Source organism: Melanerpes formicivorus, unplaced genomic scaffold, assembly GCF_026170545.1.
Source record: "Melanerpes formicivorus ecotype bairdi unplaced genomic scaffold, bMelFor1.0.p_v2 SCAF_68, whole genome shotgun sequence".
NCBI classification, from domain to species: domain Eukaryota; kingdom Metazoa; phylum Chordata; class Aves; order Piciformes; family Picidae; genus Melanerpes; species Melanerpes formicivorus.
Window position 1 is genome coordinate 721,783 of NW_027142420.1, and position 26,865 is coordinate 748,647.

The 26,865-nt window shown below is 51.3% G+C and overlaps 1 protein-coding gene across 4 annotated transcripts in view; it reads right to left on the minus strand.

Moving 5' to 3' along the window:
• Positions 1-26,865, minus strand: part of EIF2AK4 (eukaryotic translation initiation factor 2 alpha kinase 4) — a 39,884-nt gene that overhangs the window by 11,674 nt on the left and 1,345 nt on the right. For 2 of the 4 annotated variants that reach the window (XM_068162872.1, XM_068162871.1), the window contains exons 1-27: positions 25,480-25,721; positions 23,629-23,744; positions 22,333-22,435; positions 21,428-21,601; positions 21,080-21,160; positions 20,472-20,620; positions 18,971-19,086; positions 17,849-18,006; positions 16,911-17,446; positions 16,444-16,553; positions 15,762-15,919; positions 14,693-15,096; positions 14,074-14,143; positions 11,651-11,734; positions 10,528-10,650; positions 10,013-10,117; positions 9,760-9,817; positions 9,020-9,099; positions 8,250-8,351; positions 7,648-7,698; positions 6,128-6,364; positions 4,866-4,941; positions 3,132-3,253; positions 2,062-2,111; positions 1,807-1,975; positions 1,229-1,345; positions 501-566 (exon numbers count right to left, since the gene is read on the minus strand). In XM_068162872.1, the coding sequence (XP_068018973.1) occupies positions 501-566; positions 1,229-1,345; positions 1,807-1,975; positions 2,062-2,111; positions 3,132-3,253; positions 4,866-4,941; positions 6,128-6,364; positions 7,648-7,698; positions 8,250-8,351; positions 9,020-9,099; positions 9,760-9,817; positions 10,013-10,117; positions 10,528-10,650; positions 11,651-11,734; positions 14,074-14,143; positions 14,693-15,096; positions 15,762-15,919; positions 16,444-16,553; positions 16,911-17,446; positions 17,849-18,006; positions 18,971-19,086; positions 20,472-20,620; positions 21,080-21,160; positions 21,428-21,601; positions 22,333-22,435; positions 23,629-23,744; positions 25,480-25,632 (3,768 nt within the window). In that variant the 5' untranslated portion in view covers positions 25,633-25,721. Of the gene's footprint in view, positions 1-500; positions 567-1,228; positions 1,346-1,806; positions 1,976-2,061; positions 2,112-3,131; positions 3,254-4,865; positions 4,942-6,127; positions 6,365-7,647; positions 7,699-8,249; positions 8,352-9,019; positions 9,100-9,759; positions 9,818-10,012; positions 10,118-10,527; positions 10,651-11,650; positions 11,735-14,073; positions 14,144-14,692; positions 15,097-15,761; positions 15,920-16,443; positions 16,554-16,910; positions 17,447-17,848; positions 18,007-18,970; positions 19,087-20,471; positions 20,621-21,079; positions 21,161-21,427; positions 21,602-22,332; positions 22,436-23,628; positions 23,745-25,479; positions 25,722-26,865 lie in introns of those variants that run through there. The other 2 variants (XM_068162875.1, XM_068162873.1) reach the window with 2 other exon arrangements.

The following is a 26,865-nucleotide window of genomic DNA, read 5'->3' on the forward strand; positions in this document are numbered from 1 at the left end:
GCAACACACTGCTGCCAGCACTCAGCTCAGCTCACACCTGAGGAAATGAAACAGTTTTTTATCTGCTGGGAGTAAACTAGCTGCCTTTTTGGGCTTGATTTGCCTAGCAGCCTGGTTTTGCCCAGTGCCTGCAGGAAAAGGAATGGAGAAGTCTCATCCAGGTGTCCAGGAGTGAATCTCAGCTCCTTCTACACTTCCATCAACACTTGCAGACAGTTTGGTTTCAGCTTTCCTCAGTCTGCTTCACTAGACACCACTGTACACTGGTCCATTCACTCTCTGTCTCCACAGTCTGAAAAGCACATTTCAAAGAAGAAACTTGGACAGTTGCAATGCTGCCTTCCAGAGAGAGCAGAGGACAAACCCAGACCACTCCAGGAGATGGAGCTGCTTTGAACAGCAGATGAACAGTTTATTTTCCTTATTCTGGTTGATGAAACTGCAGAGGAGGTGAAACATTCCTGGCTTAGGACAATTCACACTGCATGGGAATTACTTACACTGTTTGATGTGAGAGAGAGATTGCAGAACTTGGCTTCTACTTCTCTTTTAGTCAGCTTTTCAGTCTGCAAGAGAAACAGACCCAAATGTGTTCAACAAGTAACAAACAGCAGTAAACAAATGACTGCTGCTGGGAAGAAGGAAAACACAGCTGGCCCACACACCTCAGCAACCTCTGCTCTTACAGACTTCAGCAACACTGCAAAAGAACAAACCCAAACTTTCCACCCATCTTACAGTGAGGTCACATTGAGCTTGGTTGCAAGAACAACCACAAGGATAAAAATCTCAACTCTGTTGCAAAGCTCTTCTGCAGGGATGCCAAACTGTTTATGCAAATGAATAACCAACAAAGAGAATAAAATGGAAATACATCAAGAAGGCATTTTGAAGGGACTGAAACACTACCTGAATGATTCACAGGAATTTCACACATCTCCTCTGCTTCTCAGGCAGCAAAGAGTACACATGCTAAAGTTCTTACTGAGTGACTTGCCAGTTCTAATTATCCAGGGGAATAATTCTCTCCTAAATACACATTTAGAACTCATAACATCCCAGAAGGAATTAACTGTGCAGCCCAAAGACAGGCAGCATTATTCTGTCCCAAGAGGGTACTCCTGCTCGTGCTGGCCGTGAGCTGTTGCTCATTCCTGAGGTAGCTCCACAGAACAGGATGCTCTACAGTGATGATTACAGAGATCAGACCAATAACTAAATATCTTACCACAGCATCATACAGAATGATGTAGACTTGATTGAGTTTATCCTCTGGTATCCCACAGTGCAGAAGTATGGCTTTCAGTATGGCAGTGTGGTTCAAATAAATAGTGTAATTCCTTTCCTGAAGAAGGGCACAGAAAAAGGGGGGGGAGGGGGACACCCAAAATAAAAAAGGTTTTACTGGCTTCCCATTTTGCTAAAGATAAAAAAAATTCCTAACCCTTTAATAACAGCTCAAAACTAACTCCACATCTCTCCTTCCACCACCTGACCTTTCCTCTGCTACTAGACTGGCCAGGCCTGTCCCCCTCTGCAGTAACCCTTGCCTGACAGCAGATGTCATTTCCATGTCGCTGCAGGGATTCAATTAACATTTCCTTTGCACACAAACCTGTGCTTCCCTTGAAGCTTGCCCAGCAGCCAGCTCTGTTGTTTAAATGGCAGTGTTCTACAGCTGTCAACCAACATGCACAGTGCTGCCCTTCTCCAGCTTACAGGAGCCTCCCTTTCCAAACACACTACACTGACAGTGTAGTGTGTTTCAGGATGGAAAAGAGCAAAGGGCATGATTGGAGAACCTGCCTGTAGCACTGAGAACTCCTGAATGATCTCTGAAATGGCATAGATTGTTTCTGCTACAGGCAGGAAGCTGTTTCCAGTCGAGGTAATGATGTCAAATGCACACTCCAGGAGCTCTTTGGGATGGCAGCGGTCCAGCTTCCGAGGTCTGAACACTCGCTCTATGCAGTACCTGAAGGAAACATTGCAGAACAAACTGGCATCTCCAGGGGTGACTCTCATGAAGCAGATGTGCAACACACCATCTCTGTCCCTTACCTTTTCAAGTTGGAGATGTTGTTTCTAGCTACGAATCTTGCAAAAGGAATCTGAAATGGATAAGAGAAATTGCTGAAGCTAACTGCTCAGCCTGATGGGCTCTGGGCCTGCAGGTGAACCACTGCTCTGCAGCAACGTTTGTGCCTCAGTGCATGTGCCACACAGCCAAAACAAAGTCAGATTAACCTGGCACCCCTGCTGCAAGTCGTGAACAAACACATACAGCCCACCACCAAGAGGGACAGAGGGACAGTTCCTGATGCCCCAATGCCAAGTGCCCCCTGAACCGACCATGAGCACACCAAAGTGGACAAGCAGGTGACTTGCTGCTTCCATAAAGATAGAAAGATGCATTTGTTCCTACATCTGTGGTTAACACACTTCCCAAGCCAAGGAATTCCAACAGAAAGGTCAGCTCTGAAGATCCTGCAGAAACCCTTCAGTGTGAATCATCCTGTACAGCTTGGCATTAGAAATGCAAAGGAAGGGCGAGCCAAACTGACCTCCAGTTAGGGAAACAGGAGAAGCCAGGCTCTTCAACCACCAACAACCACAAAGTAGAACTTGAAGCATGGAGGTATGAAATGAAGGGCAAGGCAGTTAGGAAGCATTGCATATGATTGGGTATTAGTGATGGAGGGAGCCCAGAGAGTCAGATCTGAACTGTGCAAGTGCCTCTCAGGAGCAGAATGATCCTGGACAACACCTGTCTGAGGAACACAAAACTGGACAGACTGTAACCCACATCCTCTATAAAGACATACACACAAGAGAGGGATGGGACCAGCAGTGACTTCTATCACATTTGTAACATGGCATTTTTAACACCTATGTTTAAAAAAGATGAAGTGGGGAGGGAGAGGAGAACGAAAAGGCAAATGAAAGAGCAAACACAAGTCAGTTTGTTCCCTCTGTCACCAGGGCTCCAGCTGCTCGCATCAGCAGAGCACCGTGGGATACAAGAACAATGAGAGATGTACAGCTTCAGCCCACACTGGTGAAGCAAAGGGGCCTACAAAGATCAGAGCAGCCCTGGAGCCCAGCCCGGCCTGCAGAGCTGTGCCACTCACTCTGAGGTCATAGGGAAGCATCACCAGCATCCCGCTGTGATCCATGAAGTAGGAGACCTCGTTGTGTTCATAGAGTTTCTTGTTCCTGGGCATCAGCAGTGGGGTGTGCAGCTTGATGGCTCCTGCAAAAACCAACACAGCATTGTTATCTCCCTTGTTGGGAGCAGCATCTGCTTTCTACAAGCTCATGCCAACCTTGCAGGGCATGATCATCTCAGCCAATACCCTTTAAACATGACATCATTCCAGGTGTCATCCATAAACTTTCCTCTTCCCCCCTTTAGAGAAAGCCATCAACCAAGCTTTAATGCTCTACCTGGCACACTTCCTGGCCTCAGCAGGCAGCCCACAGAGAAACAGATGGAAGCTGGCAGCTCCACAGCCCCAGCACAACCCTCAGCTTGCTCCCCCTCTTTAAAGCCCACCTCTCACAACAGGCTGCACACAAAGCAGAGTGACTCCACAGACACACCAGCAGCACTGCCGTGGTCTGCAGGCACTTCCACAGAGAGCAGATGTTGTTCAGACATGGTGCATCCTATGTCCCAAAAACATACCAGAGCTGTTCAAGGTTCACTCTGAAGCCTCATGAACACCCTTTCTGTCCTGGCTATCTCCTGCATGAATCCAGTCTCTGCTGCAACCTTACTATTCACAGTACCAGCTCTGAGCGCCGAGAAACGCCTGGCTGTCTCCAGCTCCGCTGCTTCTCAGGCAGCTCTTAGGGCAGCTTCACTCACATCTCACACGAACATCTGCATTAGGAAAGCACCCCCAGACAGGAGGGAATGCTTCTAACTGTTCTGGGCAACAGGTACAATCCAATGGGCAAAAACAGATACCCAAAAGCTGCCTTTTTTCCCAGAAGAATGAAAAGAGTCTCTAAAATGCTGACAAACACTTCCCAAAGGCTGTCAGACTTTACATGGGGGCAAGAGAACTTCTCACTTGACTTGGCACTTCTGTTTCTCTTTCTTTTGTACTGCCAAGCCCTGATCATGCTTCATCAGATTACATTAGGAAATCTCCACTTTCTCTCTAAATGCAGAGCAGTAGATATGAAGTGGTGTAGCATACCATAGTGTAACATAACACAAGCCAACGTAACATGAACTAGCACCACTCAGACTGGCACAAGGAGCACCCAGAAATTCACAGGGCTTGCAGCACTCCAAATGTGACAAAGTGTGCACACATTTCCTTCCTCTTTTAAAAGCTAATTTGAAGCAGTCACTGTTCCTCTGACTGGAGAGAGCCCTGGGGAGCAAAACCATCAAGGCCTGCATGACAGCAGCCCAGGCCCAGGAAGCTCCTGATCAGCAAAGCACTGTTAGGAGCAGTGACTCCGGAAGCACCACCACGCAACTTGCTCACTTCCAGCCAGAGTGGGACTGGGCTCTCTTCAGAGGCTGCTGTGCCCATGGAGCTGGCCTTTCCCTTACATTCAGATCTAGCTTTCACAGAACACTCCCTACCCCTACAGGGTCATCCAGACTCAGCAGACCCCCCCACTCCCCCCATCTGATGACACAAGTAAGATTTTCCCTGCAGGCAATCAAAACCTGCAGTTTAAGTGCAATGGCTGTTACTGGGATGCCAAAGTGCCAGCACTAAGCAAAGTAAAAGTCCCAGTGCTACGCAAACAGGGGGGCACCCCTTCTGCCTCCTGTGCCTGCAGTGAGCCCCCCTCCCTCTGCCCAGCAACGGAAGAATGACTTTTGGAAGCGCACCCACCGTGTCTCTTAAATATCCGGCTGACAAGCTCACAGACGTGCTGCTGAATCTTGGCTGCCCAGACAGAAAAGCTACCCTGAAACCATCACAAACAAGAAGCACAAATGTAATTCACATGCCATGGACACTGAGCAACACAGGCAATAAGCATTCTGCTACAGCCCTCTGTGACCACTGCAGTGCTCACACCCTGCAGACAGCCACAGCTCTAGGAGGCTGCAGCTCCTGCACTGTGGCACCTCACGCTCCTCCAGTCACAGATGGCACCCAGGCCAGGCTTCCTGGCTGGGATCAGCAATGCTGTGTGCAGAGGAGCAGGGAGGGGATTGTCCCCTGGGACTCAGCTCTGGGGAGGCCACACCTGGAGCATTGTGTCCAGTTTGGGGCAAATCAGTGCAAGAGAGATGTGGAGGTGCTGGAGCCAGGGCAGAGCAGGGCAAGGAAGCTGGGAAGGGTCTGGAGAATAAACCTGATGGAGAGCAACTGAAGGAGCTGGGGATGGTTAGTGTGGAGAAGAGGAGGCTGAGGGAGACCTCACTGCTGTCTACAACTACCTGAAAGGAGGTTGTGGAGAGGCTGCTGCTGGTCTCTTCCCACAGGGAATTAGTGACTGAACAAGAGACAATGGCCTCAAGCTGCCCTTGGGCAGGTTTAGACTGGACAGTAGGAAACATTTTTCCAGGGCAAGAGTGGTCAGGGACTGGAATGTGCTGCCCAGGGAGGTGGCTGAGTCCCCAAGCCTGGCTGTGTTTCAAGGTGTTTCAGATGTGGTGCTTGGGGCTCTGGTTTAGGGGTGACCATTGCAGACTAGGGTTCTGGGTTGGGCTTGGTGGTCCTGAGGCTCTCTTCCAACCTGAATATTTCTGTGGTTCTGAGAAGGGTGAGGAACCAAGAGGGATGACTTTGACTGGCACCATTAGAAAGGGGAGGAAGCAGTCAGAGACAACACTCTGCTGGCAATCAGATGCTTGGCAGAACTCCAGAGTGAAAGCAGCAATCACTTGGACATACCCTTAAAGCTTTGGCTGCTGCAATCAGACACTGCTGGCTCCTCCACTGAAGAGTGAACCTAAGGCTCCAGGGGCAGTGTGGCTATTCAAGAACACCAGGTACAGGCTGCAGCCTTAAGTGGGAGCTAATGTGAAGATTACTCTGGAGACACAATGCAGTTCTCTCAAACATGCCAGAGTTTACCTGCAGGAATGTCTTTTCAACTCCAACACAGGAAAACTCATCCCCAGACATCCCCAACACCTACAAACCTTCAGCATATCACTGTCATAGGTGTAGTCTATAGCTGGAGAGATGCGCTGGGAGAAGATCTGACTCATCATGGTCCTGTAGGCCTTGCCATCCACGTTGGCCAAGGTGTGGTGCAGCACCTCATGCAGCTCAGACTCCTCCATTTGGGGGGGTGGAAGATGTTCACTTTTTAACAGCTCCACAGCTGTTGGTCGTGCTGCAGGGTCATGGTTCAGGAGCCAGGTAATAACTGTTCTCTACAAACCCAAGCAAAGGTTCACAGTGCATCAGCAGTGCTTACAACCAGCTTCTAGCTTAAAAACATGTTGAGACTGCAGGGCAGCTGAATCTCTGCAGCTGATATTCTCTGCTTACCAAGCTCCACAGATCTTTGATTGGGTTGTTACTATCTGAACACAAACAGCACCACAAATGTGCCTCCTGGGACACTCTAATAGGCAGTGCCCTTTGCTATCCGAGGTTAGGCTGGCTCTGCTGGCTCTGCTGTCCTAGGTTAAGGTGGCTCTGCTGTCCTCAGATAGGCTGGCTCTTCAGGAGGAGACTTGATGGGGAGCTTGGTGCCATGGTTTAGTTGTTTAGGTGGTGTTGGATTGGTTGATGGGTTGGACACGATGATCTTGAAGGTCTCTTCCAACCTGGTCTGGTCTGTTCTGTTCTGCTCCATTCTATTCTATTCCATTCTATTCCATTCTCTACTGTCCTAGGTTAGGCTGGCTCTGCTGCCCTAGGTTAGGCTGGCTCTGCTGCCCTAGGTTAGGCTGGCTCTGCTGCCCTAGGTTAGGCTGGCTCTGCTGCCCTAGGTTAGGCTGGCTCTGCTGCCCTAGGTTAGGCTGGCTCTGCTGCCCTAGGTTAGGCTGGCTCTGCTGTCTCTATCACCAAAGTTAAGAGAAAGCAGAACCAAGTGAGCCATACAAAGTTTTGAGAGTTACAGGTGTTACCTAAGGGGGAACCTTCCTGCCATGTTTATTGCACTGCACAGGATGGGAGCATTTTTCTGGTGCCAGTGAGAGGCAGACTGCTGCTTCAGAGGCAGCAGCCAGGAAGCTAACAGTCAGCAAGAGAGCTCAACAGCAGCAGGACAAAGTTACCTGGGTGAGCAGAGAAGCTGACACTGCTGCTTCTCACTTCATGTCTCTGCCATGGAGGCACCCAGAGCAGCTCCTGGCAGCTCTGCTCAGACTCAGCCTGCACACCTGTTCCTGTTCTGAGATTCCCCACAGAGGTTGAAGAGTCAAACAACAGAGCTGCCGTGTGTCAGAGCCCTGACAGGCTGAACCTTCCCTCAGACTCCATACATGGGAGTGAGCTCTGCATTTCTCTGCCTGTGCTCTGGGGGGAGTCTATTTCCATCCCAGCTTTGTACATGGAGATCTTTTCTCCTTACATGGATTTGATGCCACCAGGTCAGATCATGGCATCAGAATTTGTCAGAGATTACTAATTTAGAATCAAGTGGGGGGAAAATGCTAATCAAGGGGTTTGTGACAGGGCAGAATGTTGGAAATGTCTTCAAAATTACCTGCTTGGCATGCTTGACTTCATCAAAGTCCTTAGGAAAGACAGTGGTGGGCTAGGAAGACAAAAACACGTTGGCACCGTGACAGCCAGCAGAGCTTGCTGAGGATGTGGGAATCTGCAGAACTGGGGGCTGAGGAACTCAGCATTTTTACTGCAGTGGGGAAAAGAACCCAAACAAGCAAACAGCAACCCCCAGGTGACAAATGCAGTTCCCAGAGCTGAAAAGGGAGGCACTGGAATGCTCCTCTGGGCACCACCCAGAACCGCAAGCAAGGCTCCTGAGGGACAGCCACGGGGGCTAGCCCTGGGTGTGCCAGGGCCAGGATGTCTTTGCCTGATCCTTACACTGGGGGTGTTCTGCACCCCAAGAATTAATTTCACAGGCAGAACACTAATTGATGGCAACCCCATGTGGGAGCCCACAGTGCATCAGGGCATGGCAGGACCAGCTCCAGTTTCATTCTTCACTTTTCATTACCTATTTTACAAACACTTCTATTTCAAGCACTCCCTGGGGAAACCTTTCTGCCATGTTTGCATCCTTTTGCCTCTCTTGGACTATTTGCTGCACAGAACTGCTGCAGTTGCTGCCTGTGTACTCACCAGTCTGAGCTGACCAAGAACAAAGATCCTCTCTGATGCAGTGCTCATGGGGTGGTAAGACATTTCAAAGAATATGATGCCCAGGCTGAACAGGTCCACTTTCTACAGGAAAAAACATTGAAACTTCAATCCAACACCTGTGGAGGCTCTGCAGGAGATGCCAGAAGGGAAAGAACACATCTTGGATGGATGTCACAGCACACTACAGCTGGAGAGAGGGGAGGAGCTTGGTGTGGCTTTGTTTTGCTGCTGCTTTTTAAAAGTGATCACAATCCTCTAAGAGCTGCTGCAAGTCAATGCCACCACAGCACTGCCAGGACATGAAGGACTCCCCCTTGGGGAACACCCTTGCTCTCAAATTCAGCTTGTCTTGGCATACAAAGAGCACTGTCTGGTGGGAAGGTGCACCCCACCTCCCAGAATCACAGCCTAGGAGCCCAGGAGAGCAATGCATACCCTGCTGATGACATTCTCCCTTAACTGAGGCTGCAAGGCTTCTAGCCTACTCATTTATAAAGGTCCTCCAGTTTACCAGCAGCCTGAAGTCACTTGCACCTAGCCATGCTCACAGCACAGGCAGACATTTGCCCACATCCTTCTACTCTTGATGTCCTCTCAGAAGCAGTATTTCTCACTCCCTTGCTTCCTACAGCAGTCCCACCACACCCTGCTCCACCTTGGACTCACCTTTGTTAGGCAGGAATGACCTAACTTGGACATGGTACCTTAGATCTCATACTACCTTCTCATCAAGTCCTCTCCAGTCATACCTGATTGTAGGTAGACTTGGTGCTTCCTTGGACCTCTGGGCTGACATAGAGCGCGGTGCCAACCATCCCTGTCAAGTTACCTGTGTGGCAAAGGGCATGGGGCTAGGTTCAAGGAACTGGGTGAGAAATGCAGTAGCAAAGGCAGGAAACAACTCATGTGGAATGCTGTCCTGATTGAGAGACCCAGCCAACAACAGTTTACCAAACAGGGAGCTTTCACCAGAACAGAGAGTGAGGTTTTACCACAAGCACCTGTGTCTGTCTGCAGCAGCTGAACTGATCTGCTGCTGTACAGAGCTGCAGGCCAGTACACAAACTGCACAACCAAATGCCACTTCCAGTACACTCATGGCACACAAGGTACTCAAAACACAAACATGCAGCCTGTCAAAGTTGTCAGAAACCCAAACAACCAAAATCCCTGAAGTCTTGAAATTGTCCTATGGGAGCAAGAGACCAGAAGTGGGGGTGGAACAGACACAGAGGATCTCTGCCCACCTCCCCTGAGAGCAGCAGCGAGCTAGGGCAGAAGGCTGGGTGGCAGCCAATTGCCTTTCAGCTAACAGCCAAAGCTGTCAGATGCTAGGTAAGAGACCTACCCCAAAGTGTGGTGGGGTGGTGGGGCTGGCCCCCCGTGACAAAGGCCTTCTTTTCAGAGTGAATGGAACTTGCACACAGTATACAGGAGTGCAGGAGGGTTTGCTGACAACAATGCAGAACAAGTTACTGTGCAAACTCACCTGATGGGTCAGACACAGCAGAACTATCTGAGTGACTTTCCTCTTGTTTAGAGACCACCTGAAATGGGGAAAACAGAAAAGGCCTTGAAAGGCTTCTGTTGGTGTCTGAAGTCCAGAAGCTTAGGAACTCTAAAGCTGATGGCATTCACAAGGTGAAGCCCAAGGAGCACCAGGTTTGTGTTTTGCTTTTGTCTTTCACGTGCTTTCAACAGCACATTCAGGCTGTCTTTCATTCACTTCCAGCTGTACTCACTGCATTTGCTGGATGATCTGTAGCTAAACCAAAGTCACCAATCTTGACATGATCTCCTGAATCTAAAAAAATGTTCACAGGCTTCAGGTCTCTGTGGATCATTCCCTGTTACAGCAGGAGAGAAGAGAACATGAAACAATCAGTGCCATCCAAAACAAAGCTCTCTACAGCAGGCTGGAAAATCGTGTTGGGTACTTCATTACCGTGGCAGCCCCACTGCAGGCACTCACTGATAATTAATTTGGAAGACCATAGGTTGTAGCCCAGAAGCTAAAACAGTTCTCAGTGCTACTGAGTTTTTAAGGGTGGTCACATTTTTGTGATGCAGGGAAAAATCTGAAGTAGTTCATGATGACCAGGAATGAAATATTCTAACCCCACGGAGCTGAAGGGAAGGGGCAAAGAATGAATCTTACTAAAAATGCCCCCAGATGGACAGACTCTGAGGAGTCCCTGCAGAAGAAAAGGCATGAATGTGCCTGTTGTGGACAGGTCCCAGTGTGCCATCTACCAACCTTCTCGTGGATGTAAGCTAAGCCATCCAAGATCTCTCTGAAAAGCCTCCAGAGCCGACTGGTGTCCTCACACAGCCCCTGGTCAATGGTGTCCCTCAGCGTGCTCTTCTCGCAGTACTCCATCTTCATCCATGTGTGTGGAGGGGACAGAAGGAGAGAGAGCAGCTTGGTCACCACAAGAGACCATCAGAAACCTCTGCCTGTGTGCACTGGAGTGCCTGGGCCTGCCACACAGGGCTCAGGAGCTAGCAACACCAGAACACCAGCTGGCTGGGGTTTCCCACGCATTCACTCCTGGCTCCTCGCCCATGTTCTGGCTTGCAGGGCAGCACACTCCCCAGAAGTGCTAAAGCAGGCTGAAACCACCAAGCCACGGTGTGTGTTTAGGCCAAACATGAAACTGTCTATGACTTTATTTTGCTTGGTGTTTTAAGTGCTTATACTATCAATATACAAAGCACCTGTGAACAAGCTTATTGTATCTGCTTGTATCTTCCCTCCAGACGAGCTCTGGCATGAAGTGTGTGACACAATGACACAGCACTCAGCTAGGAGAGCTGACTACTCCTAACACAAAGGAGATGTTGTCAGTAGTGAAGCCTTTGAAGAGCAGGAAAAAGTTCTCACAGCTGTGAAAGGCAGCCTCCCCTCTGGGAGAGAACCCAGAACACACTGGGCATGAGTGCCACAAGCGAGCTCAGGGACACCAGCTACAGCATTAGGGGGTGGGATGGTTACTCTGAACAAGTAACAGGCATGAGGCAAAACACCTCTTCAGAAGCCATGGGCTCCAAAGGTTGGCTGGCTGGGGTGCTGTAAGACTAGGTCAGAAGCTGCCAGCTTTTACTTGCACACAAGGAATGAGCAATGGCACTGCAAGCCACAGCACTACAGAACTTTGCTCTCTGCAGGCACAGCTGCAGAGCCTTGGAAGGCACAAGCAGCCATGTGTGCTGCCTGGTGACCTGCACCAGCCAAACCCTTCAGAGAACACATCAACACTGACCTGAGCCTCCTGTGCATTCTCTAAAGACCTTTACTGCCCTCAAGCAAGGCAGCCATTACCCTCTGCAGGCCCAAATACCCCGAGCTGCCTTCTCTGCAAACACAAGCAGGCTGGTACCTGGATGTACAGGTAGTGCACTGTCTGGATGACTGCTGTCCTGTCCTCTCCTCCATGGCTGCTCTTCTCATTGTCTTCTTCATCCTTTAGCACAACAAAAGCAACACCAGATAAACCAGAGGAAGGTTGGGTTTGTGCATACTATCTTTTACTGATGAGAACATCAGCGATGGATGAGGGAGCACTGAGGAAGAGCCAACAGGTCAAGTCATGGCTCCGGGGCTGGTGCCATCGACAGGCCTTTGGGCTCCACAATCATGGCTTGGTTTACAAGGCAGCAGAGCTGAAAACAACTTATGGGATGCACTTGTCCCAGAGTGGGGAAAGGATCCTGGGGCAGGAATTGGCAGGGCTCATTGATAGGGCTTTAAACTAGATTTGAAGGGGGAAGGGGGTAATAGTCTCCTGCTGGCCGGTGACAAACAGAGGGGCAGCTCACCAGAGGCAGAGGGATGGAGAGCTGGTGAGGGCTCTCAACTTGCTGCCCTGAGGAAGGATAGGCAGGGAAAGAGAGGAGAAGGTGTTGCCCTCTATGTCAATAACCAGCTGGAATCAGTGGAGCTCCAACTGGGGAGGGATGATGAGCTAGTTGAGAGCGTATGGGTTAAAATTAAAGGCAGGACAGGGGAAGAAGATATTACTGTGGGGGTCTCCTACAGGCCACCTGACCAGCAGATCCAAGCAGATGAGGCCCTCCATAGGCAAATAGAAGCAGCTTCCAGGTCACAAGCCCTGGTCCTCATGGGTGATTTCAACCACCCTGACATCTGCTGGAGGGACAACACACCAAGGCACCAGCAATCCAGGATGTTCCTGGACTGCATAGAAGACAACTTCCTCCTCCAAATGGTAGAGGAACCAACAAGAAATGGTGCTGTGCTGGACCTTGTTCTCACCAACAGGGAAGGGCTGGTAAGCAATGTGAGGCTCAGAGACAGCCTTGGCTGCAGTGACCATGAAGCAGTTGAATTTAACATCCTCAGGGCAATCAGGAGGAAGTATTCCAAGCTTATGACCCTGTCTGTATTGCTGCACTTCCTACTTCTGCTCTGCCAAGACCCATAGGTTTAATTGATTAGGTGGGTTGAATTGGTTGATAGGTTGGATGTGATGATCTTGAAGGCCTCTTCCAACCTGGTCTGGTCCATTCCATTCCATTCCATTCCATTCCATTCCATTCTCATCTCCAATCCTGCCTCCAGGTCTGGTGTCCCCAGCATCAGGCTGGAGGTGAGGAGGAAGTTCTTCCCCATGAGAGTGGTGAAGCCCTGGAATGGGTTGTCCAGGGAGGTGGTTGGGGCCCTGTCCCTGGAGGTGTTTAAGCCCAGGCTGGATGAGGCTCTGGCCAGGCTGATCTAGTGTGGGGTGTCCCTGCCCATGGCAGGGGGGTTGGAACTAGATGATCCTTGTGGTCCCTTCCAACCCTGACTGATTCTATGATGCTAACTCACCTTCTGTGGCTACTGTAACAGTGAAATAATGCACTGACACTTTTGTAATGCCACTGCTTCTGAATCCACCAGAAATAAGAGGTGTGAGCCAGCGCTCACTTTCAAAGCGAAGAACAAGTAAGATTTTGCCAGCATGAGACACTGGAGAAAAAATATTCCCTGAGCTCTGGATGAAACAGTGTGCACCAATTCTAATAAAAAACACCAAGCCACAGCCAAGCAAATTCCCTGGAACAAAACTACACAGAACTTACCAGATGGGATGCAACCTCCACCCCCCTCACCACTTGGGATGCAGTGTAGCCAAAGCTGCACTGCCATACTGTTGTATATTGAAAGGGTTTTCATGCCAGTGCACACTGGCACAGAGAGGCAGGAGAGAGCCTTTCACAGACCATCAAGACTGACAAGGATGCTGCAGCAAGCAGCAGGTTAGCCTTCGGTGATGCTCTGCACCAGCTGCTCACAGCAAGTGCTGGGATACGAAACCCTGAAGTCAGCTAAACCCTTACACATCCCTCTGCCTTCCCACCCCTTTCTGACTGCCAGCAGTATGTAGTCCTCACGTTCAGAAAGCAAATCCACTGGTGCCTACAAGCAGAGCATCTCAGCTGTCAGTCCCTGGGGCTGGCAGGCCACCTGCACACTGAGACTGGAGCTTGCACCAAGCAGGCGCAGGACCACAAAATGCCACTCACATTCAGCCCAGTGAACACCATGGGAAACAGGAGCACAGGACACTAGGGGTTGGAAGGGACCCCCAGAGATCAGGGGGTCCAACCCACAGACTCTGATTAGCAGCATCAGCCTGGTTTCTGCTGAATGCAGCTGGGATGGCACAACACTTACTCTGGCAGAACATAACTCTGTACCCAGAAGTGAAACCAGTCTTCCCAACACACCTCCCTGCTGGTGAAAGGCTATTCTACCACGGGTGAGTCCTCCTCCCCAGCTTTAGCATCACATACTCACTGGAGAGGGAGCTTTACTGTTCTCATCCTCGTTATCAAAAACGATTTCGCTGTCAGAATCTGTGGTTGGCCTGTTTGGAAAACGAGAAAGGGAGAGCAAGAAACACAGCAGAAGTTGGGGGCACCAAGAGCTATTTGCTAGGAAATCTAGAAGCTATTTGCACAAAAAGAAAGAAGAAAATCCAAGCTTCTGTTGAAGCCCTCCCATGTGCCTTCAACACAACAAAGCAACCCAAAGCCAGGAAAGCCACGCTTGCAGTGACAGCCCAGGCTCTCAGTGGGCAGCTGTGGGTTTGCACCAGGAACAATGTCTGTGTGCACTAAGCAAAACTGAGCTGAGTTTACTCACTTGCTTAAACCAAACCCCACCCTGCAGGTAGGTAGGGAATGAGTTAGTAAAAGGAACAGACAAGTAAGAGTCATGTTTCTGTCACTGTTCAGTAAAAACTCTGCCCAAGGCTAGAGAGGGCAGTCCAGCCCTGACAGGAATGGCAAGAAGCCTCCAGAAGCCTAAGCCCAGTTTTGCCTTGTACAGCGACAGCTCTCAGCCATGCATTCCTGCCCCTGGCTGACTGCTGGCAAACAGTGCTCGACCCAGGGGACAGAAGCAAGCGACTTACAGGAAGGACTGTGAGAACACCCCGTCCCCATCCTCCTCCTCGTCACTGGACTCCTGGGCAGCTCCACTGAACTTGCCGCTGGAGGAGCGCTCGCAGGAGGTGCTCCACTCCACGGAGCTGGCGAGGGCCGGGGGCGGCACGTCGGGCTGCAGCTGCTGGGAGGCCAGGCCGAGCAGCCCGGCTCTGGCGGTCGCTCTCCTCTCCTCGGCCGCCTCGGAGGCCGGCGGCGCGGGCACGGGGCTCTGGTGCCTCTCTATCCAGGCGTTGTAGTACCTGACGATGTTCTCGTGGTTGAGGCGGGACAGCAGCGTCACCTCCCCCTTGATCCTGCGGAACTGCTTGCTGGCGGGGCTGAGGCGGACGCGCTTCACCGCGTAGTAGCAGCCGTCCAGCTTGTTCCGCACCTGCGGGGCGGCGGCAGCGGCTGGGCACGGCCTCACCGGCGAGAGCGGCTGCTTCCCTCCCCCGGCACACTCCTACCCTGCAAGCACCAGCCTTCTGCCCGCACTCCCAGCAACCTCCCGTCCAACTCCGCAGGCTGCCCGCTGCGGATAAACCCACGGCGAGGCACGGCGCCAGCCGTGTGAACACCACAGAGACCAACACATCCCCAGCAAGGCTCCCACAGGGGAAGCCACTTCTATCCCTTCAAATCACAGAATGGTCCAGGGAGGGGAAGGGACCTCCAGAGGTCCCTGCAGTCAGCAGGGACATCCCCAACTAGACCAGGCTGCCCGAGGCCTCATCGAGTCCTACCTGGCATATCTCTAGGGAAGGGGCCCCAAACACCTGCCTGGACAACCTGCTCCAGTGTTCCACCACCCTCGCAGTGAAGAGCTTCCTCCTGATATCCAATCTAAACCTGCCCCTCTCTAGTTTGAGGCCATTGCCCCTGGTCCTGTCCCTGCAGGCTTTCGTAAACAGTCTCTCCCCATCCTTCCTGTAGCCCCTTTTAGGTACTGGCAGGCTGCTATCAGGTCTCCCTGGTGCCTCCTCTTCTCCAGACTGAAGAACCCCAGCTCCCTCAGCCCATCCTCATAGCAGAGGTGCTCCAAGCCCCTGCTCATACCTTGATGACTGCTCCAAAAGCCCCCTTGCCAAGCAGCTGCAGCTCTTCAAACTCGTTGTAGTAGCGGGAAAACTGCCGCTGTGTTTCTGAGCAGAAGGAAGCGCCAGGGACCTGACCACTGGGCACCACAGTCTCAATGCAGTCCATGCCTGCTGAGTCTGCAACCAGGACAACCAAGTTACCACCACTGGGAGCATGGGGGCTTGGAGATAAGGCACAGGGGACTGTCAAATCATCAGCAGGGAAGATATAAACCAAAGAACCTTCAAGTGCAACTAAAAGCTAAAGCACAGAGGTGTGGCAGCAGGCTCTGGTACCAGCACACACCCCAGCACAGCTCTGAAGTACTAATACCAACTGTGCTGCACAAAGAACCTGACTCTGACAAGAGTCACAGGAGGGAAGAAGTCTCCCTGGAATAGCATGTCCCAAGGACAAAGCGAAGGGTGCCATTTACACCACGCAGGAGGTGGGTGCACTTGTGGGTTTAATTGAAGCATTGGCTTCCTCTGCTGCTGAAAGCACAGGGAGTCCAGCCCAGCTAGTCAGGGATACAGAAACTAGAGGCTAACCTAGAACATTCATGCAGTCTTGTGAGGCTCTAGCACAGCCCCATTCTTCTGTTACTGCAGGCATGTGGGCTGCTCAATCAGCAGGAGGTGGAAAGAACAAAGCCTCTTACCATCTAGATTTTCCTCAGCCACAGGGATTTTCATCTGTGCAATGTTCACAAAGCTGTGCTGTAACAGCTGCTGAGGAGTCCATCTTGCCTTGTCCTCCAAGCAAACACATCTGCCAGCAAACCAAGATGAGAACTGCTTAAGCACCTACTGCACATCGGGCTGAAACGCTCAGAACCGTCTCCTCATACTTAAGAAATTATCACCTTGATCATTCAGATGGAATCAGAAGCACAAAGTGACTTAGCCACAGTGACACACAAAGTTGGTGGCAGGGCAGAGAGAAAAGCACCACAGCTGTCCCCCCAAGCCCCAGAGCAGCAGCCCAGGCTGGGAGGGAGCGATCATCTCTTCTCTGGCGACTGGTGCCGCGGGGGGGTTAGCTGCTCTCTCACAGAGCCCTTCAGGTCTTTAGAAAGGAATGCTTAAAGAGCCAAGAGAAAAAGCAAGAGGAATGCACCCAACGTACTTCTCCAGGAAATCCTGGAAGTCAGCAGGCAAACTGGCAGGGACAGCAACTGGATATCCCTTGGCCGCCTGGCCCTGGCTGAGCGCCAGCAGCAGCAGCCCCAGGCTCCAGACGTCTCCCTTCTTGCCAGGCTTGCTGGGCAGCAGGTCCTCGCTGAAGCGCACCTTGGGCTGCTCAAACACGTCTGCCTTGCAGATGTCAGCCAGGCGCTTGGAGATGCTGTAGTCTGTCACCTTGAGGTGGCCTTCAGCATCCACCAGCACGCTGGCAGCGCCAAGGACCTTGTGCACCACCGAATTACTGTGCAGGTAGTCGAGAGCCGACAGGATCTGGGTGGCATAATGGCGCAGCTGCTCCACGGGGACTGGAGTCTCCTTCTCCAAGTAGGTAGCAAGGCTGCAGCCACCGACGTGCTCCACCAGCATGTGCACCACGATGGAGTCCTCCCGCTCCTGAAGGGCCAGGCTTTTGTAGTGCACTATGTTGGGGTGGCTCAGCTTGGTCAGGGAGCTGAACTCTGTCTCTGCACCCTGAAGCTGTCAGAGAAACACAAGGTGACATGCACTATGTCACTGCCCAGCACAACCCCTGCAGAGGGGCTCCTTGCAGGAGACACCCTGTCCTCTTCTGGAAGGGCAGTGCTGTACCCAGGGGGTAAGGACACCCTGCCAGGGAAGCCTGGCTCCCTCTGTCCCCCCAGGGCTTGTTGGGGTTTTGGTTATGCACACCCACAAATCTATTTTCTTGCACTGACATCATTGCAGAGGATCTCCTGAGTACCCACTACCCACACTGTCCTTTGTGCTGCAGCCACCTTGAACAGCAGCACTTTCAAGCTCATCACCACCTTCCCAAGCTGAACATCAAGCAGCAGCCCCAGACAAAGCACTGGACCTCATCTAACCTTTATTAAACCAAATACACAACACAGGCATTACCTGCTTCTTACACTTCTCGATCTTTTCTATTTCATGTGCTGTAAGGCACCTTCCCATCTTCTTTTGCCAGTGCAGAACCCACTCATATATCAGAGCAAAGTCTCCACTGCGAATTTCCAAGGCATTGTAGACTGATTTACCAAGCTGCTCATCCTTGCCTGCACACAAAGGCAGAGAAGAGGGACAGGGCTTCTTTGGTTGAAGGACTTGCCAAGAGCTCCTGCAAAGGCTAAACAAACACTAGCAAGGCTGCCTTCTAGAACTTCAGAAACACACAGGCCTACTTCAGCTGAGCCATGTAAGTATGAAGACACCAGGTGTGGTGAGACTGAGTGCTGTGCAGCAGGAGTCAAAAGAAAGCAACAGCAAGCACACTGGCAAAACTGCTGCTTTGTAAATCATGTCAGCTCTTAAATGCACACTCCTCCTGCTGAGCAGATGCTGAGCTTCACCCACAGTAGTGTAATTGTTCCTCCTCCAGCTGCAAAATCATTTTTTTTGCTCCAGAGACTTTCAGGCTGCTCATCCTGTCACTGAGGAACTGCTGTGCTGAAAACAACAAAGCCACTTGATGGCTTCTTCATACAGACCTCATGGAAAATGCCTCTCAGCACTGAAACCTCCTGTCCTTGTATTTCTGCTGCTGCTCAAACCACTGCTTTTATGCCATGGCTACCAGCAGCAGTGGAAGCAGAGCACGTGTGCATTTCTAAGCCTGTGCTTATCCCTGCTTCCACAGGGCTGAGAGCTAAAGGACTTCTTGCTTGGTAGCCATGTGGATCTGACCAGCTCCTTACATTTAAGTGCAAATTGGTTTGGGTATTATTTCAGTTGTGTAGGGAACACAAAATGTTGAGAAGGTGGAGTTTTTGTATGGCTATTCAGTTCTGCAACTGTGTCTGGAGAAGCAAATTTTTAGTCATAATAGTCCTAAGAAAATGCAAAGTAACCTTTCCTATGGCTCTCCCCCACCCTGTGACATTTCACCAGCCACAATATTCTCTCCACCCTTGCTGCTTGCACCTGTGGTTTAAGCTCTTCTTCTAAAACAAGCCACACAAACTCCCACAAAAACCCCAGCCAACCCCCAGTGTTCCGAGCTGCAGCTGCAGTGTTGCTTACCCAGGCACTTTCCTTTATGGACAGTGAGGAGTCCAGCACCACTGGTGCTGAAGTTCAAAACCTGATGGCTCCCTGGGGCCTCCTTGTTACTGCCTGTGGAAAGCTGCCGTTCTCGCCTGCAGGGGGAACACAACATTCCTCTCCAACACACACAGCCTGCATTGCTGCACTCCCTAGTCCCTACAGACACCCATGCTGTAACAGACCTCTGCCTCTAGTGAGTATCCCTTCATGTCAAAGACCCTGAGCCAGTGCAAGGTGTTTGTGTCTGGTTCTGACCAGCAGCAACACCATGCAGTGTGGAGTCTGCATTCAAAGCCAGGAGCTGAAACCAAACCTTAGAACTTCTGCACTCCGAGGTGGGAGTGGGAAAGACAAAGAAGTAAAAATGCCACAGCTCTGAAAAAGACCTTAGTAGGATTTGCATCTCTTGCAAAACAGCACAGGAAGCAAATATGTGCAGCTCTGGAAGCACATTCTAGCTTCAGCTTCCTTCATTTTCCTAACTTAAAATGAACTCCCTATTTGCCTCCCTTACTACTCTAAACTCCTCCAAGGGCAGGGAAGCTTTACAAACCCTTTCCAAGCAAGTCTGACCAGGGTGTTTCTTCTCAGGTGCATTATGGAGCTGCACTGAGCCAGAAAGAACTCGAGACCACTAACCCACAGCAACCTCTATTTCTTACAATCCAATGAAAAGAAATATCAGCAGTGTGAGAGTATCCTCCAAACAGATGCAATCACATACAGAGACCTCAGGAGTCTGTGGAGGGTCATGTAAAAGCTCTTTCAAAATATTGGATTTGTTTGAAAAGAAACAAAGCCAAAGCAGTAACAAAAGAGCAACACAGAAAGGAGAAGCCAAAGGGAACTTCTCCCGAGTGCTGTCTAAAGCAGAGCACACAAAGACAGCAACTGGCCTCTTGAGCTCAAACATGTATTGTATAAAGGAGGTTCTTCTAGATTCTAACAACCTTCTGAAGTTCATTGTCTCTCCAGCCAAAGTTTCAGGCTTCATGAACACAAATCTGGCAGCAGAGCCCTCAGAGAAGTGCACACCCTTTGCTCATCCCTACAGACAGAGCATCATCATCGTCCCCTCAGGCAGCTGCTCTGCCCTAATGGCAGTCAACATTATCCACTTCTCCAGCAGGGGTATCTTGCCAGCAAGAGTCTGGAGAGCAATGGAAGCTCTCATTTATTGTGCTATTCCCAGCATCCTTTGAAGCAAGCAAGCAGGCCCTGAATGGACCTTCCAATGGCTGCCAAAGATTCTCTGACTTCAGCTGAAGGCCAAGCTGAACTGGGGACTTCAGGTTACCCATAGCAGAGGAATTAGTTAAAGCATGCCAAATAAAGAGGAAAAGCAAAAGGGGGTGGAGACCAAACCAAAGGGCTGAGCAACATGACACTTTAGTCTCCTGCCTTCCAATTTCACTTTGAAATCTAACATTAGGGGGAAATAAAGAAAAAAGTTGTCCATGCCACCAGACAGCCTTACTTGGAACGTCCAGCTGAATTTGGCCGGTGCTTATTGCTCGCTCCCTGCTCCACACAGTTCCCATTTAAGCTGGAAGCAGCTCTATGCCCTGCAGTCTCTCTCCTCTGGGAATGTTCTTGACTTGTCAAGGCAGCTATTTCCAAACGTTCCTGTTGGCCAGGAAAGACACCAAGTAAGCACAGAAACTGCTCCTGTCCCCAGCTATCAAAGTACTTGTCTGTCACTCTTCAGAGTCACCCACACCACAGAAGATATGGGGTGCCATAACACACAGAGGTGAGGCCAGGAGGAAGGGTGGGGATTCAGAAAGTGCACTCCAGCGCTGTCCATGGACAAGGATGCAAATGGTTTACAATGAAAGCAGCACTTTTGCTATGGTTGTTTGAAAATACCCCCCCAGACACTTAGGGTGCCCATGCATTAAACTGTCTTCCCTTGCAGCTGGTTACACTCCAGAAATGATCCCCATATAAGACCCTGTTTTAACCTACAACTATTAGAAGTACTGGATGAGAAAAGCTGTTCAAGACAATTCAGTCTCCAATGTTTTACAAGCACCTGCTGCAGCACTGGCATGGAGCTACTGCACACACGCTTAGACACAATACCTGCTTGGCAATCTCCTTCTTCTTCCTTTCTTCTCTTTTCTCTTCTTCCCTTCTCTGAATCTCATTAAGGATTTCTCGTTGCTGGAACAGATTTCAGCACTGTTAGAAATGCAACAGCACCTGCAGTGCAACTCTGATCTTACCTTGGGTAAAAAAACCAAAGCCAAGGCAGCTGTGATGCAGGCTTTTCAGAAAGGCCTTGTGCCAGCTGCAGCAGCATGCTGCTCATACAGCGGCCACAGATCAGCTCCTGCAGACTGCAAGTCCCTGCTGTGCAGGATGGGTTACACAGCCATGATTGTTGGTGTTGTAAGAATACAGGGTTATGCACACTGCAGTTTCCCTCACCTCCTGCTCCTCTCTTCTCCTGACCTCCTGTGCTCTCCTCAGCTCCTCCTCAGCCAGCCTTTCTCGTTCTTTTTGATGGTTTTTCAGCATTTCTTCATGGAAAGACTTGGGAGGTGGCTTGTTGTGCTCACTGAGAAATGACTGTACATGGTCAGCAAGTTCAAATATCATCACCTGAAAGAAAATACACATGAATGACATGCAGAGCTCAAAGGACAAGTAGATGGCACAGCAAAATGACACTCAACTCAAAAGAGCAATATGGCAGCAGTGTGACTGCTGATTTGGTTACTTTTCAGGGAGAGTTTACCACAGCTTACAACGGAGACAAGATCTCAGCTTGACACACACTCCCCACCCCTCTCTTTTTACCCCACTTGGGCAGAACATAACTGCTCCTAAACACAGCAGAAAAAAGGCAGAGTGGATGGAGGGGCTGCCCTACAGACACAGAGTCAGCTGTGGAGCTCAGTGTTCTGGCTGAGGTCTCTTGCCCTTCTCTTCAGCATGAGAGGCACAAGATGACAGTGAACCACTCCCCAGGGAATCGCTGCTGGATTGAACTGCTCCAGCCACTTACCATATCCAAACGGAGATGCAAAGTGCAGAGAGCTCTCAGCCTGAGCGTTAGCTTTGCTCTCCAAGCTGTGAGACAGCATGAGCCTTGAGCTCTGCATCCAAACAGGGCTACAGCTGGCACCATTTACACACACACTCTGCTCTAAGTGTGTGCATGCTCCGGACTCGCACGGGTTGGAAACATCCTTCAGAGAGACTGAAAGCCTCTACTTTCTCAGGCGCTCTGCAGCTCGCACTTCCATGTCCTGTGTCTCACTGCATTACTCCACTCATCACAGGGGCTGAAGCTCACAGTGCATACACTCAAGGACCCAAGAAGCTCTTACCTCTCCGCAGCGCTGCTTTGCTAGTTCAGCCAGTCTGGACTTTAACTCATTGATTTTCTCATTCGACAAGCCTTTGGAATTCCTGAGCTGTATTTCAGGGACACTGGGGGACAGCACAGAACAAAAACTCCTCATTAGGCATCTTGAGTGTAAAAAGCAACAGAATGTTGGTAAAAATGTTGGGTGGGAAAGGAAAGGAGCTCATAGTGGCAATTAGCCAACGCTCAAACAAGCAGCACATAGACAGTATACACACACCACAGAGCAGAGCCAGCTACACTGTTCCACGTTCCCTACCACCAGCTTTTCTGCCTGCGGATTAGCTGTCAGTTACACCAAACAGAAGAACTAACAAATTCAGCTCAAATTCAGCTACAATTCAGCTCTCAGGCAGTAACTGACATACCAATCTCTTAAAAATACTCATAGCATAACAGTCAGGTGTTTGAAACTGCTCAGCACCACTGCACTGGTTACACAAACCTGAGAGGCATGCAATAAATAAGTAACAGCTACGCTGGAAAGGTTTGAAACTAAGAAGTAAAATGTCTGCAGCTATGCTAGCCTAAATAAATAACAGAAAGAGTGGCTGCTAAGCCCCATGCTCCAGGCTCCAACTGAACTGTGACTTGGTAAGGAACACCACTGCCCTTGGGCACCACTCATGCCATAGCTAAAGGTGTGGATGGACTAAAGGGAGTGATGCTTTGAGCACAAGCAGTGGCATCAGGACTGCATGAATGATGAACAGAACCCAGAATGCCAATCCAAAGTGCTGGGGGTGAGTCGATCACCTGCTGTTCTCCTTACATTCTCTATGGAGAACTCCTCCAAAAGGCTAATCCAGCAGAGAGCAGGAACAGCAGATACAACTAAGGCAGCAGACTGCTTTAAAAGAGAAAATCCAGTCCCTCTCAGCACACCCTGAGCTGAAAAAGTTTCCAAAGGGCCCTCAGATGCTAGCAGGGACCTGTGTCTGCCATTCCAAGCTGGTAGCTGTGTCTGCCATTCCAAGCTGGTAGCTGTGTTTATGTCATTCCAAGCTACAAAGTGGGGCTGCAGTCTTGCACTGACAAATGTACCTCTATTATCCTGCACCGCACCAAAGACCACAACCAGCCAGGTGCCCAATTCTGCAGTCAGCTATTCTGACATACCACAGGTGAGCAAATGCTGACATGCAGAAAGCAAAAGTAATAGTGGTGAACACAGCTGCATGTTTTCCAGCTTTCCATCTCACTATGGACACCAGACAAACGCTCAGGGAAGAAAGGCTGCATGTCAGTGCTCACTCACGTGTCAGGGTAAGTGTGTGGACACTTGACCCACAGATCCACCCTGGCATACACTTCATGATCTCCAGTCAGTCCCTGAGGACGCAGAACCAAAGTCATTTCTGGAGGCTGCCGTACCTGCAATGGAACCCAGAGCTTTAGGTTTCAGATGAAAGCACACAGCTCTCACAGCCTGCAGTATGGCTGCATTCAGGTTAGACCACCCAGACTCAAACCCATCTGTGAGTGCACTGGCACTGCTGAATGGGAGTGGACTGGCTGGCTAATCATCACGACTGAGCCAGGGTGGTTTAGAACCTCCTCACCTAAGTGTCGGTACAGTTCCTAGAGAGATGACAGAGCCTGAGCAGAAAGGAGCTTCTCAACCCCTTGCATTCTGCTTACTGTGAGCCAGAAGTAGGAGAAAGCTAAATAAATGTCACACAGGTTATCCATGGAAGGTCACAAATCGAAGCCTCCATCATAGCAGCAATCTTGTTTCTTTCCTGTTCGTTTCGGATCACTAACAAACACCACACAATGCCTCCTGACAGGACAACAGACTACTCACATCATAGCTGTATGCACAGGGTGTGGCCAAACAAATGGACACTAACTTTTCTGCAGCTGTATTTGTGAGTTTGGCACCAAGAAGAACTTCAGCAAGTACTGCCATTCTCCACCCCAGAGGGCTCCCAGTGTCTGCTGCAAATCAGTACCCAGTAAAACAGGACCACAGGAACATCCTAACTCTGTCAATTAGGAAATTAAACAACCACCCAAACCTTAGTAACAGGACAAATAGGGAAATAAAGACCATATGGAACAGCAAATACAGAAGCAGCTTAGCAGACGGACACTACTCCCTCAGTGTTCCCTTTTTCCTTCCAGCAGGGAAGAGAGCAGGCTAAGCCGAGGGCCCACCAGGCAGAATTCAAGGGAGTGAGGTCTACAACACTTCTGAAAATCCAGCAACTTACTAACAGAGTTTACCTCAAGCACCATGGAAAAACAAAGTTTCTAGGTGGCTGCAAGAATTCCAAGTTGGGGTTTTCTGCAGAATAAAGTTAGCAGGGGCTATGATCTACTTTGTAGAAACTAAAGAGAAAAGTGTGTAAGAAGAAACACCAACAGCAGTGGGCTTGGGGAACCGACAAGAATGATCAGTACCTCCAGGTACGGGAAAACAGTGCCACGGAGGCAGCTGGAAAAGAGTCATCAATCAGACATTGTGGGTACAAAAGAGAAATGGAAGTAGTGAGCGCTGGACCTGAGCATTGATTAGTTGTAATTAAAACCAAACAAACTACAAACATGAAAGGTGAAGCATTATCACGGAAGCAGCCACAGCTGAGTAAACCGCAGCCCCGAACACGCGAGGATCAGCAACGTGTACAGCGATGAGGTGAATTAATGAGGCGGTACGTGGCTAGGCAGGGATGCCTTACGAGGCAATTAAGAAAACCAAGCCGGCAATTACAATGCAAACTCTACGCACAGCGTTAATCCCGGTGCGAACGCGTGGATCCAGAGGACGAAATGAGGCGCCCGGAGGGGACCGCGGGCAAACAGCGCCCGCCCGGAAACACAAGAACTTCAGCCCTGCGACAGAGCACCGAGCGCGACCCCACCGCCAGCAGCCCGGCCCGCAGGGGCCAGGGATGCGCTGCGCCTCCCGGCGCTCCCGCCCACCCGAGGGAAGGGCAACGAGCGGCGCTGCCTCGCTGGCGCTTAAGGCGAGCCCGCAGCGCTCAGGCAGCAGCCAGAAGGCCGCCGCGCCCCGAGGGGCCTGACGAGGGGCAGCCCCCGGCCGGAGCGGAGCCCAGCTGGCCCCCCGCACGCAGCCCACCAGCCGCGGGGTCCCGCTCGCTACCTTCCAGGCCTGGTTCTGCCGCAGATCCTGGAAGTCCTGCCCGTAGATGGACTCCAGCACCTGGAGCTCGTTCTCCTGCCGCATCTGGTAGCTCTCCGCCGGCTCCGCGGCTGCCTCCGCCGGCAGCTGCCGGGCGCCGCCGGCCCGGGCCATGTCAGCTGCCCCGGCGGGGGCGGGCGGCAGCCATGGCGGGCGGCACTGCCGCGCTGCCACCCTGCCAAGCGGCCCCGGCCCCGCCCCCGTGACGGCGCAGGTGGAGCCGGCGGCGCCGCTAGCGGATGGTGGCCGCGGGTAGGGCCGGGGCAGGCGGCTGGCGGCGCTTTAGCCCCGGGTCGCATGGGCCGTGAAGAGAACGGCTTCCGGCGGCCTTTCTGCGGCCCTGCCAGCGGTGCACTGCCCGCCGCTGCATCCCCGCCCGCCGCTGCATCCCCGCCCGGCGCTGCATCCCCGCCCGCCGCTGCATCCCCGCCCGCCGCTGCATCCCGCCCGCCGCTGCATCCCGCCCGCCGCTGCATCCCCGCCCGCCGCTGCATCCCCGCCCGCCGCTGCATCCCCGCCCGCCGCTGCATCCCCGCCCGCCGCTGCATCCCCGCCCGCCGCTGCATCCCCGCCCGCCGCTGCATCCCCTCCCGCCGCTGCATCCCGCCCTGCTCGGGACTCCTGGTCCCGGCCTCTTGCGTCCCAAATGCCTCCTCCTGACAGCTGCGCAGCCCCAGAGGGGTTGTGCCTCATGCACTCATGAACACCTCGGCTGGAAGGGACCCGTAGGGGTCACAGAATCGTTCCGGTTGGAAAAGGCCTTTAAGATCATCGATCCCGGCTGCCAACCTAGCACAGCCGAGCCCACCACTAACCCATGAAAGATCCAAATGCCAGTAGCTGCTGGGTGCATTTCTTTTATAGGCCTCGAGAAAGACTGGCAAAGGCGGGGGGGAACCCACAAAATGCAGAATGGATTTCAGGATGTAGAGCTAGGGCAGGATACAAGATTATGCAGAAACTAAAAACCTTTCCAGCAGTAATTGCTGAGAGGTTGAAGACAGGCAGCCTTAGTCTTTGCCTGGGACTTGCAGACAGAGGGAGCTGGGGGTTGTCAGGGGAGCAAATGTGCTTTTATCCAGCCACTTCAGGTGGGAACTGCTGACCAGAAGGATGGCCACAAAGTGACGTAGCCTTTCAAGTTTTGAGAATTTACCAACCCTCCTCCCCAAGTAAATTCATACATAGAAGATTATCTGTTAGCTGTGTAATCTCCAGGCAAAGGCAAAGCTTGCTGCCACACACCCAGACACCACACCGAGGTGGTCTCACTTGCTAGCAGATGCAGGAAACAGAATTAACTGAATGGTGGAGTTTTCCTTCTGCCTTAGCTCTACTTGTGTTCAT